Source organism: Varanus komodoensis, unplaced genomic scaffold (assembly GCF_004798865.1).
Source record: "Varanus komodoensis strain SLA01 unplaced genomic scaffold, ASM479886v1 scaffold64, whole genome shotgun sequence".
NCBI lineage: Eukaryota > Metazoa > Chordata > Lepidosauria > Squamata > Varanidae > Varanus > Varanus komodoensis.
The window spans coordinates 1,839,378-1,852,656 of record NW_025336273.1 but is presented as its reverse complement, the minus strand read 5'-3'; the positions used below and the strand labels follow the sequence as shown (position 1 = coordinate 1,852,656).

Below are 13,279 nucleotides of genomic sequence, written 5' to 3'. Positions count from 1 at the left end.
AGGCTAGACACAGGAAGAACCTCCTCTTTGTCAGAGCAATATGGCCGTGGAACCAGCTGCCTGGAGAGGTGGTGGGCTCCCCCACACTGGAGACTTTCAAGGCAAAACTGGACGGCCCTCTGAGTGGGATGGTGTGATGTGGTGTCCTGCACCAGCAGGGGGTTGGACTAGATGGCTTTCATGGCCCCTTCCAACCCTACTATTCTATGATTCTAGGGCATATGCCAACTTGAAAACACTTAAGTCTACATTTTTGGAGAGATAAAAGCATTACAGGAAACAGAAGCAAGGCTAACAAGAGACAACATTTCTGAGAGTTTATCATGCATATTTTGGCTTTACTTCAGCTGTGACCGAGAGCTCAGGGATCAAATCCTATTTGTAGAAAATGTGTTTTGGTGACTAACTTTTCTGGAGGAAGATATCTCATTTTCCAGATAATCAATTTAAAATTAAAGCCGAGCGTGTGGCTTCATTAGGACCAATTTACACAACTTTATTTTAGCTTTTTACTGATGGGGGTCATTTCAACATCTGCAGATACAAGACAAATGAATACACGGAAATGACCATGGCAGAACAAGTCCCACATTCCACAAAAGGCTTTCAGACTTCAGGGCAAGATCCATGTGTGACGGGCTCCACATTGTATTTCCCCTGTGTGGGAGGAGATGAAACAACTCATCTGCAGAGACCTGCGGAATCTAAGCTATGCAGACACAGTCTCAGGGTTTCCCAAGTGTGCAGGGAGTTTGCCAAGTGCTACTAGAAAGGCTGTGCAGTCCTTCCTACCCCATCACACTCAGTCCAGGATTTTGGGTGAATTCTGATTGGTGTAAAACTGTCTGCGTGTAAAACAGCACACAACACCTGCAACCTTTTCAGCCCAGATGGACGGCACCGCAAACAAGCCCCTGGTTTCTGCAGAAAGTGTCGTTTTTCTGGTGTCCTTTCTCTAGGAATCCAAACACCTAGTGTGGGCCTGTTTTATTTTATTTATTGTATTTATTAAAACGTTTTTATGCCGCCCCATTTGCCGAAGCCTCGGGGCGGCTTACAACAGCAAGTTAAAATAATTATAATATAAATCAAAAATATAAACATTGAATTAAAAATCTTGTTCTTGTTTGATCTTGTTCCTAACACCTTTCTTCGGAAATACAGGAGAAAGTCCCTCAAATTAAAATGTCAGTCTCTAGAAAAGTGGCTACAAATTCAATTAGCATGACGGACACGCTTTATATTCCTGTTCCTTCAACAGGATTAAAGGTGAGAGCACCATGACCGTGGAACCCAAGACCTAGGGAGATGGTGGGCTCTCCCACACTTCAGGCATCCAAGATGCAATTTGAGCCATCTGAGAGGGATGGCTTAACCTGGAGTCCTGTGCTGAGCAGGGGTTGGACCTGGTGGCCCTCCTGCCCCTTCCAACTCCCCTCTTCTCCAATTCTATGATTCTGTGTGCTTGACCAGTCATGAATAACTGTCTTTTTCCTTTGTAAAAGGAATAAAATGGTTACTTGAGGGAAAGTGTGAGAGAAAAGAAGTATGTGAGGGAGGCAGACGGAGAAAAGTCAAGGGGGGAAGGGTCCCCGTCTCTGCCCCCTCTTACAAATCTTATGCCAATGAAAAGCTTATACCTCTGGCTTAGGAAGTCCTGTGCCACGATAAACCTGGTGCTCTTTAAAGTTCCAGAGCTCCCTCCCTCCCTCACAGAAGGTCTTAAGCAGATGCCGCTCAACCATCTGCTGGGACTACCCAAGCCCGTTTTAGTCATCCAACTCCAGGTTTCCGGCACTGAGCGGGGATTTGGTTCCATCGTTCATTCAATCATTATTTCTACACCGCTTAAGCTCTCTAAGCTGCTCACGGCATGAGGGAAGATAATATACAAGCTTTCACATGGGCAAGGTTGAACCAGTTCGGAAACAAGCTGGAGCCATTGACAATAAAACTACTGGGATCGGAAAAATTATTAATAATAAAAGGCTGCATGTCCAATGCCTGTGATGGGAGCTGGACTAGGACGGTCTCAGTGGCCACGCCTAAATGAGTCCCTGGCTCTTGGGTATTTTTGCTGTGACAGAAAAAGGGGGTGACCTCTCATTCCGACCACTTATTCGCTCTTCTGCTCCAAAAGTGACGGGCTAAATGCATCTACGGTGCCGGAGGTCTGCCTGGCAGGGCAGCTCCTGATCTTGCAGGATTCTTTGGGCAGACAAAATGTCTGATATAACCATCTAGGCACATTAGATTAATGCAACATGTCTTTGCGGAGCTACCTTTGAGGATGGCTGAGAAGCCGCAGCTTGCGCAAACACAGCAGACCAGAATAAGAGCCATTCTGGCCCACTTGCACTGGGGGCCTGTAACTTTCCAAGCCCGGTTTAAGGTGCTGGTTTTGACCCAGGAAGCCTTAAATGGCTTGGGACCACAGGGCCTGACGGAGGGCCTGTCGCAGGGTGAACCTACTCAAGGGAAGGTTCCGAGTGCGGCAACACGGGAAAGGTTCTTTTGAATGGTAGCTCTCCCAGTTCTCCGTCGAAGGTCCAGTATGCATTGCACAACGTCATAATTTCAGCTCCAAGTTAAGACTGTCTTCTATTCCCAGAGGTTCAATGGTTTATGGTGGGATCTTTAATATCAGTTGTTTCAGCAGGTTCTGTTCTAGCTGCCTTAAATTGTTTTTAACATTTTGTACATTAGAAGTTTTCATATGGCATTTTTCTTCTGCAATCTGTCTGACTGTCCAGAGAGTTTTGATTCTTGGGTAGTGCAGAAATGAAATCTAAGCAATAAATTAGAAGCATCCTACCATTCCAGCTTTAAGCTTCAAGACTGCTTGATGGCTTTTTTCTGGGAACAGCATCTTGTTATTATTACTGCTGAGGTTGTTAGACTGCAGTTTTATGTTACATGTTCTGCTCACTCATTTTTTATGACTGCCCAGTTTTGTATTTTTATTTTCTTTTTTTGGACACATTTTAGATTTTTTGTTTGCTTGTTAAGCAAATGGAATAACCCTATTTATTGGGAGGTTTGTGTTCTGTTCATTTGCAGCTTGGGTTTGCATGTTATTAAAAAGCTTCCTTGTATTTGATGATTGCTGGTTGCCTCGGAGAACCAAGTAGGTCTGAAAGGCGGGATAAACCCAGCTTAATAAAGATCTCCTAACACAGGTTCCAAGCAACACGAATGGCATTTCCCCAGCCACTTTCACTGCAGCTTTCTCCGAACTGCAACAGCTATGCAGGTTGGGTGGATGAAAGCTGTACTATAATCGGGAGCATACCAGGTTGGAGACGGCTATTCTGCAGGACCAAGGAGTAGCTAGATCTGTTCTAACAACAAACTACCGCTGGCTGCGCAGGCCTTACTGTGGGAAGGGTAACTCTAGCAGTAAACTAGGAGTGAAACCTACTGAGTAGATGACAGTATCACACATCAGGGGATTCTCCCCCACTCCAGGCTGCAGAATTCCAGAACTCACCCCTGACTTCACGTCACACAATGTGTGTGTGAGGATGATCTTGAAAACGGCGTGGGACCGACTGCTCTCTTCGTTCATGTTGGTTGCAGCCACGGTTCGAGATTTGTTGCCTTCAGACATCAAGGACTCGATGTCCTAAGTAAAAGGAATAATAGAAAGCAGAGATGGAACACGTATGAGGAAGGGCTTCCCGTGGGACTTGTGTTAAGGCAAAAAAAACCACTGGGTTAAAATACACAGATGGCTTGAGGAAAGGCTACAAAAACCTTTAACATTTAAACCTGAAGTTTTTCTATTAGGCATTATTCCTGATGACTTTGATAAATAAACTATATATTTGATTTTACGTGTAATTACCGTGGCGAGGACTGCATTTGCCCAACACTGAAGATGTGGAGAGCCACCTACTGAAGAGCTGATTTTTAAAAAGATTTTGGATTGTGCGAAAATTGACAGATTGACTTTGTCTTTGAAGGAGGAGGAGGATACATACTGCTATCAAACTTGGAACTCTTTTTATTATTGGTTAGAGAAACAGGACTATATGTAGAATTGAATATGGTTATTGATTGTTAAAAAGAGTAAGATGTCAACCCAGTATGTCCGATGTCTTAAAAAACTGTGTGGTGTAGTGGTTAAGAGCATGGGATCGGGACTCAGACAATCCGGGTTCTAGTCCCCGCTCAGCCATGGAGCCAACCGGATGACTTTGGGCCAGTCACAGACTCTCAGCCCAACCTACCTCACAGGGTTGTTGTTGTGGGGATGAGATGAAGGAGGAGAATGATGTAAGCTGCCTTGAGCCCTTTGTAGGAAAAAGGCAGGATATAAATCGAAAAATAAATAAATAATGGTTGTTTTACATGTTAGATTGTAGGGAAAATAATAAAATTTGGAAAAAAAAAAAAAAAGAAGGGCTTCTCGTGGTGGTTTTTCAGCCACACGATCCATCGGCACCCCCGCAGCCCCTCTCCTGCATGGCCTTGAGCTGATGGGTCAGGGCGTGCCGGAGGGTTTAAAAAGGATACCACCCATAGCACAATCACCGTTATTTTTTTGCTTTGAAAATAATTCAGCGTTTTGTTTTGCCAGACCAGGCAGGTCCCTGTCCCTAGAATGGACCAAAATGAAAATGTAGCTCTGGGAAAATGGAGCACCATAAACGGACCCAGGAAAGTGCGGAAGGGGAAGAAAATACAAGCGGCATTTTCTTCTCCCACAAAGACCGAACGCAGCCAAAACACCTTCCTGCACCTGAGGAACACCTGCTGGAGCAACTCTTGGAGGATCATGAGGCCACTCGGAGAACTTTGCTCTCAACTGTCCCTTGACTCTCTTACAGCCGATTTCCATTACCCGTTTTATTTTAATTTATACTCCGCTTCTCAAAAATGCAATTTCTTCGAAGTGCCATGCAGAGCAATCCAAATTAAGCAAACCAAGTTGGTGTTTCCTCAGAATGGAGATGGAGGAAGATGCAGAAAAAGAAAATGACTCCTCAGGGATTAATCCTGTATTCTGGGAGGCCACACAGCACAAAGCACAGAGGCCACGAACTGAATCCCTTGCATGTGTGGACAGAAAAGAAGATTTCTACAGAAGATTTCCGGGGGGGTGGGGTGCTTGTGCATGACTTGCAGGATATCTTCTGTCTAAGCATGCACAGGATTGGGCCCCCTGGGATTCAGCAAGGAAGCCCCTGGGCCAGATGTCGCCTCTTCCAAAACACTCTGCTCAGCCTCAGCATGACAGGAAGGTTGACGATTACACAAGGGCAACAAAAATGATCCAGGGTTTGGAAATGCTGCCCTGTGAGGAGGGACTGAGAGAACTGGGCCTGTTCAGCCTTGGGAAGAGAAGACTGAGGAGGACATGATATCCCTCCATAAGCACCTCAAAGGCTGTCCCAAAGAGGAAGGCCAAGACCTTGCTGATGCCAGAGTATAGGAAACAGAATAATCAAGTCAAGCTGCGACAACCCAGATTCAGGCTGGACATCAGGAAAAGCTTCCTATCAGAGCAATACAGCAGTGGAACCAGCTGCCTGGAGAGGTGGTGGGCTCTTTCATATTGGAGACATTCAGAAAGAAACTGGGCAGCCCTCTGAGAGGGATGGTGTGACGTGGTGTCCTGCAACAGCAGGGGTTTGGACTAGATGGCCTTCATGGCCCCTTCCAGCTCTGCTATTCTGTGACTATATGAATCTAAGACAATCGTGTATACGAAGTCCGCTGTACGTCAGCAGTGGGGTAGATAATGCCGGCTATAATCTAACACAGCTCGCACATGCCACGTTGGCAAAGGTCCTGCTAAACATTGCCCCCCTCAAGAGGCTTTAGCCCTTCTTCCGGAGAGGTAGGGGGCTGCCATTTTAGGGGAGTGTGGAACGCATGGTCTGCCCCATGCAAGGGCTGCCATGTTGACATTTTCCCTTGATCTGGCCTTGCCTGTGTCTGGGCGGACTGGGGCAGCCACAGATTCTTTCTGCTATCCTGCCACGCTGGCCGGCCAAACAAAATATTGCTTCACAGCAAAGAAAACATGTTAGCCACACTGTGTGCTCACAGTTAAAACAAGCTTTGATTCTAAAGATAAGTTCTAACATCTCCAAGGCCTGTTGTGTTTTGCTTAGCGCTTGATTTCTAAAGAGAAATGCAATCTGGCACAACCAACCTGGAATAACGCTACGTGACCTGATACGCTTCTCAAAAGCGAGAGAACAGCAGTCTGCGTATGTTCCAAGACACCCACTTCTTCATTTTTAGCACTGCTCCGAAGCATGCTCCGGAGAAGGGAACGAGAAGCAGGGGCAAAGCAGTGTGTGGAGAAAGCAGAGAGGGGTCATCTCCCCATCCCATAATACAGGAACCCGAAGGGGTCAGCCCATGAAGCTGAGGGGTGGGACATTCGTGACAGATAAAAGGAAAAGCTTCTTCACACAGCATATAGTTCAGCTTTGGAATTCTCTGCCGCAGGAAGTAGCGAAGGACATCAGTTTGGATTACTTTAAAAATGGATTGAAGGAGCTCCCAGAGGAGAAGGCAATCAAGGGCTACTAGACCTGCTGGCCATGTGCCACCTCCATTATCAGAGGAGACATGCCTGTGTACACCGGTTGCTGAGCAGCTCGGGCCAGCAGAACTCATGGTGGGCCTGTCATGAGCGGAGCCAGCTGGAGCCGGGGGTCAGACTAGATGGCCCAGGAGGCCCCTTCTGACTCGCTCCGTTTCTCTGTTTCTTGTTCCCATATTCCTCGAGGGATCCACTGGGTTTGCCACCGTGAGCTGGACGGACCCTTGGGCTGCTCCAGCATGCCATTTCTCATGTTCTTACGTTCTCAAAGCGCACTTAGGCGGCATTCGCAGGAGATCACACTGATGGAACTTGTAGTCCATTTGGAGCATGCCAAGCTGGGGGAAGGCTGGCACAGAGAGACCTGCGTAGGTCACACCGATGCAAGATGCTTCCTTGCTTCCTGGTTTTGGTGGGGCTTTGTTTGCTTTGGTGTGTTAAATTCTTAAACATTAAACTCTTGTCTAATAATGGTGGGGGTGTGACCAGGGCCCCAGTCGCCTGATTCCAGAGGCAAACTATTTTTAGGCACTTAAGACCATAGCTAACCTTTAGCAAACAGACCAAGCGCATTCACTTGCTGAACCAGTTCTGCAACTTGGCTTTTTTAACGACAGGAATAATGGTCATCAAACCTACCATATCGTATCCTTAATCTTTTTAGGGCTGGTAGATGGAGGGAGGACGGGGGTGGGGGCGTGGGGGGTGCAGCTCTCAAACGATTGTGATTGTCATGTGCTTCGCTTGAAATGCTGCTGCTGAAGATTACACAGCATTTACACCCTGCCATTTTTCACTCTCGTGAGAAACGCCATTTTGTCCTTGTGAGGCAGGGGTTGTTCATCGGCTTTCCTCTCTCCCCTCTTTGCCCCCTCTGATGGCCTTAGAAGGGGCTTCAGAAGCAGAGTCCTTTTATCGGAGCTTCCTGGGCTGCAAAACGCCATAAAGCAAAGCGGCATTCTCCTCCAGAGGTGGGGAAAGCATCTGCTCGTGAAAAGAGCCGAATCCACAAATGTCCCCTCCTTCCCTTTCAGGCAGGTCCTGACTTCACTGCCTGAGGGCCAGACGGCAGTGAGATGCCCAGATACTTCCTAACTGGCTGCTCACTTTTCCTGTTGCCTCCCCCTCCATCCCCCCCCAGTTCCAAAATGCCCTCCTCCTCCTCCTCCTCCCCCTCCCAGGAAGGCTGGTTTGCACTCTCTGCCCAAGAATCTTTTCGCAAGGTATCCTGGTGACAGAACAGAAAGTTCCCTCTGCTCGCTCTCCTGAACCTGCACAATCCACACGGGGAGGAGGGAGCTTCCAAGTTACCCAGCAAGTTTCATGGACGGGGCCCCAGCGCAGACTTCCATGACACGTGGACTCCTAGAGCAGCTCATTCATTCATTCATTCATTTTATTTATCTCCCGATTCATCCCCTGCCTTTTTCCTACAAAGGGCGCAAGGCAGCTTGCATCATGTTCCACCTCCATCTATCCCCACCACAACAACCCTGTGAGGTAGGCTGGGCTGAGAGTCTGGGACTGGCCCAGAGTCACCCACTAGAACCCGGATCGCCCAGTCCCATGCTCTACACCACACCACCACCCTAGCTCTATGCCCCTTCGGGGGTGAGGGTTCCTCATGGCGCAGCTCCTGGGCACCGCCAGCTCTGCTTACAGGAGGCCCCTCGCCAGGGGAGGCCCGGGGGCAGCTAAGGGCACTGCCATGGCTCGGCAGTGGCACTGCAGGGATCCCCTGCAGAACCTCCCTGCATGGGCTCTGCCCGGGATCACAGCAGGCTGCCCCCAGCCCAGCAGGCCCTTCTCAGCCAGGCCGTCCCCTCGGGGCCGGAGTGGAGAGCCCAGGCTGCAGGCACAGGACTGCTCGAGCAGGAATCCCCAAACCTGCATCCTCCAGGTGCTCGGCTTCAGGCCTCCTCTCCCCCAGCCAGCGTGGCGGACAGCTGGTAATGCCGGGAGGCTCAGTCCAAAGCATCCAGAGGGCACCAGGCAGGGGAAGACTGGACTGCACACACATACAACGTCTCCTTCCAGATGTGCCCGCCCCCCCTTCAGATCTGGGGCAGGCACCCTTCCCCAGGAGCCCTCCCTGAAGGAGATGAGGGGGGTGACTACCTGGAGAAGGGCCTTCTCGGCGAGGGCGCCCTGGCTGTGGAATCTGCTTCCTAGAGAGGTTCGCCTGGTGCTGTCACTTCATTCTTTTCGGCACCAGGCTAGAACATTTTTATTCTTCCAATGTTTTAAGATTTGATTGTTTTAATTGGGGCTTTATTGTTGATTGGAAATTTGATTAGGATGCTGCATTTTATTTTATTTTTTTATTTTTATTTTATTTTATTTTATTGTTACAGCGTCCCGAGACCAGACGGCCTAGAAAAGTTTTAAATAAATAAACAAAATAAGCAAGCATAAGCACGCACGTGCACACACCCCACAGAAAACCAGACTTTCAGTTGTGTGCACACACTCCAGCAAGGTTCCCAGGTATGCACCAGAAGCATCCCGTTTTGGTGGGACTGAGAGCTCAGACTCGGCGGAGGATGCGGGGATGGCTGAACCTGACGAGGCCCAGAGCTCCAGCTCTGATAACGGAACGGTTGTTGTAACAGACAGGCCTGCGCTTGTGTACTCAGCACCAGCCCAAGCCTGCTCTGGATGAAAGTCGCTCAAGGACCCCCACGGGTCTGAAGAAAGATGGAAATGGGCGGTCTCTCGGATGGAGAACACCAGCCTCCTGAAGACGCGGACCTGAGGGCCTGTTGGCACAGCCTCATGCTGGACCAGTTAGGGGCTCAGAGTGCAGAATGCAGGGGGGCCTGTTTTCACAGCCCCCCACCTTCCAGAGACAGGCCCCGAAGGGTTCATAAGCAGAGCTTTGGGTAAAGGGGGGCAGAGAGGGGTCAACATCTCTTTGGGTGTGCTGGGAGGCTTGTGAATGCTTAGTGACTTCTATGTAGAATAAAGACGCTTACAAGCAGTGCTGGGGAGTTTGAGAGGGAATGCCTCGCTCACAGCACTTTCTGAGACAAGCTTTGCTAGAACCCTTCCTCCCTGAGAAACTCGTTTTCTATGTGCAGGGAATTTTAGGCTCATCGCAGCTGAGAAATGTGCATGGCCACAAACAAGCCAGGCAGAGGCTGATTCTGGTTTCTAACGAGCACTCAGAATGGGTTGGAGGCCCCTGATTTTTGGCTGGGAAGCCAACACCGCCACGTGTATGAGGAGAAAAGGGGTGAAAGGAAGCACCGAGGCACACACCTCACCCCTGGGCTGAGAAGCTACAGTTCACCCATTAAACAGAACCTCTTTCAGTCGAAGGGCTGAACTTGGTTCTAGAGAAGATCTTGGAGGCCATATTCCAGGGTTGGTGAGGCCAAAGGAAAGGGGGGACGTGCCAAAGGAAAGGAGAAGGCCACTATGCCAGCCAGTTATGGCTAGAAGCTGACTGTTGGCAACGAAACCTTAGGAAAGGCTTTTCTATTCTTGGGAGACTAAAAGCTGGGAAGCTGTCTGACTAGCAATGGTCAGAGGCCTCCAGCCTCAGGTTTGGGAGGGCTACAAGTGAACTGAGCCCATTTTCCCTTACGTAAGGCAAAATGATTCAGAGACAGAAAAATCGGTGAGGCTCCCACTGGACATTATGACAATGAGCCACCGACACCTGCGGCATTTACCTTGTAACTGGCGACGGCCAGTTTAGAGAGTCCGTCCACGTAAGGCCCATAGACGCTGTGCTCTCTGACTTTTAAGGACTGGCGGCTCCTGTCGTGGGAACAGACATAGAACAAGGTGTTATTTTTCTTACCAGCGCTGGGAGAGAGCCAACCAAAGCTGAGCAGGTCTTGTCGCTTTAGTTTCCTGCAGAAGAGCTCAGCACGTTATTCAAGCGTTCCTCTCGAGCTCAAAAGGCATTAAGTGGGGCTCGATTGCACCCTCCGTGGGGCAAGTCAAGGCTCATTTGCAACTCCTTTCAGCACCCAGCTTGTGGGAAGAAACTCAAATTTGCAATGTGCAGCCAAACAAACGAACAAAGGCAAAGTTAGCAAAAAGGTGAAAGCAGTCAGGATGCCAAAGCCCTTGGCAAATTAACAGAGAAGTAGAAGCAAACGGCAATTCTTACTTTTTAAAGTTCACGTTCATGCAAGGCAGAAGTTACATGGGTCCCAGGGGATTAAAGATGAAACTGGCAACACAAGAGTTGCTGTTGAAATGTTATCCTGCAGTCTGAACTCAGCCGTACTCACAAGCCACGGTTTGTTAACCAAGAACAACCCATCAAGAGAACCCGTGGTTTGTTCTTGAGTGGTGCACGCACGGGTTGTTAGAGTGACTGGGTTCAGGCAACACCACCCGACAATTTTCAACCAAATCCTGTGCTTCAGTAACGGCCCATGCTGAGCTCTTGCGAGCCAAAGGTCCATTATTGTATTGCCTGAACCCCAGCAACCTTTAGGTGCACCCCGAATTACTCGGAATAGTAATGTGTAAGGAATCTGGTTTGGGGTGGGCATCAGCTGGATTTCCTCGGCTTGGTTACCCAGACTCTGGCCCACTTTCTCTCTGCCCTGGGTTTGCCTTGCATCAAGAGCTTGCCTGGGCGTCCGGCGGGAAGCTAGTCCGAGCGAGTCCGTGAGGCCAGCTTGCACACACTCCACATGCCTCCGGCGCACCCACTGTGCAAGCAGAGTTATGCTTCCACACATGTGATTTGATCGCTTGTGTAAAGACCAGCATACTCTGCATGAAGAAGGGCCCTGCTAGCATTCCTGAATGCTTGCGGCCTGGATCTCCGCTCAGCTTGCCTTCTGGACAGAGCTAAGGGCCGGAAAGGAGTCCAGCAAGGCCAAGGGGCCAGATTCCTGCCAGAGCATCACATTCGGACCACTGAGCCAAGCACCGCTCCACCCAGCAGCAGCTCCGCAGGTTCTCGGGCAGGAATCTCAGTCCTGCCTAGAGATTCTGGGGATGAAATGTGGGACCTTTGGCATGCAAGCTTTACAGCTCTTCCCCATGAACGAAAAACGGTCATTTTCGTCCTGGAAGAAAGTGCGGGAGGAGAAGCAGTCTCCCATTCCCTTCGAGGGGCTCGTGGCTGGGCTGCCTGCATTTTCCATCTCTGACACATCCCTCCTTACCCCTTCGGGTCCAGAAGATCTCTGACTTTCTCGTTGTAAATCTCCATGTACGATACCTCCACCTTAAAGCTCTGCTCCTCACTCTCCTCTTCCTGGGCTCTTTCGAAGAGAGTGCTGCAGAGCCGCGGGATCAATCCAGGCTGGTCCACTGTGCCCATCATCGTGTAGGATTTTCCAGACCCTGCAAAGATAGGATGGGGCTGTATTTTGAGGAAGGTGGAAGCGAGGAAGAAGGATGGCTTCCCAGAGATAAGCGAGGACTTTTCAAGCACCTTTACAAATGTGTCCCCAAGCACGTTCAGGCATCCTATAGTTAGAGGGCAAAAGAGGAAATGAGGTTCCCCTGAATTCAGAGTTTCAGTAGGAAGATGTCCCCTGCATAAGCATCAAGACATCAGAGCCAGACTCCCTGCCCTGCACAGCGTGAATAACTGGCTCCAGTTCCAAGAGCTGAGTTAAGTTTAATTGAATCTGGGGGCCTGGAATGGGGTTACGAGGCAGTCATGTTAATGCAGCCCTCTAACCATCTTTGCTTTGTCACTGTGGAAGAGCAGCAAGAGGCACAAACGGAACTCAGAACAGGCTCGTTTTCATGCCTGCTCTCACTTTCGATCTTCCCCATACTGGGAAAGCGCACACTCCAGATAGCAAAGGCGACCATTTCTCTGTGTATTTTCCAATACTGTCCATGTTCCCCCATTGACGAAGGTGTGAAAATGCTTTTTTTTTTGTTGCCTCAGTGTGGAGCTGCAGAGAGGGCATGCTCGCCTGATTTCTGATCAGAAATAAAATTCCTCCAGGCTCCCGGTTCCTCCCCACCCGCAGGCCTGTGGGACAAAACAGCTGGCAACTTCCGCAGCCGAGGGGGCGGCTCTTTGCCCATTTGCTTGGGTGGCAGCCCCCAGCACAGCCAAGCCCGGCCTGCCCTTCCAAGCCCAGCTAGGCTTTCTGATCCCCTGAATGAGTCACAGCCTGCGGGCTTCAGGGAGCGCGGCCTCCCCAGGAACAGATGGCAACTGGCCGCTTTTGGGGAGTGGAGGGAAGTCCGCGGCCTCCTTCGCCAAGGCTCATGGCAGCCACTCTAAGCTGCAACAGGGTGGGAAGCCGGCTTGGTTCTGGCTCCAGGGGAAACCAGGCACCCGCTCGTGATTTCCCCTGAAGACCTGCACAACATGGGGCCAGACCGTCCGAAAGGTGTCCCACATTATCTGTCCGCTTTCTACGATTTCACAGCGCTGCAGCCAGAAGATGGAAGCAATGGTTAAGAGGCTGAGCGGTGGGCCAGGAAAAGACACCCACTCCTGGCAGAAAGCAGAATTTCTGCATGCCCACAAAGCAGGGCTTGTCTCTGGAAAACAATGGATTTCCTGAAAACATCTTAGTGCTCAAAACGGGATGGGACTAGCTAAGAAATATTAGCTTGCATCATTCTGGCATTTGCTGTTGTGCTTGGCCTTGTAAACCACGCAGAGAGCCCTCCGGGCTATTGGGGTGGTATATAAATGCAATAAATAAAAAAAAAAATATTCTTATTTCCCATTGATTGGCCTTTGTATTTTCTCAGTGGTCGTCATCTCAG

The 13,279-nt window shown here is 49.6% G+C and overlaps 1 protein-coding gene across 1 annotated transcript in view; it reads right to left on the bottom strand.

The window, feature by feature from the left end:
- KIF13B (kinesin family member 13B) overlaps nt 1-13,279 on the bottom strand; it is a 161,069-nt gene that overhangs the window by 91,130 nt on the left and 56,660 nt on the right. Inside the window, exons 6-8 of the mRNA XM_044450339.1 lie at nt 11,701-11,881; nt 10,240-10,327; nt 3,491-3,625 (exon numbers count right to left, since the gene is read on the bottom strand). Of these exons, the coding sequence (XP_044306274.1) occupies nt 3,491-3,625; nt 10,240-10,327; nt 11,701-11,881 (404 nt within the window). The remainder of the gene's footprint in view (nt 1-3,490; nt 3,626-10,239; nt 10,328-11,700; nt 11,882-13,279) is intronic.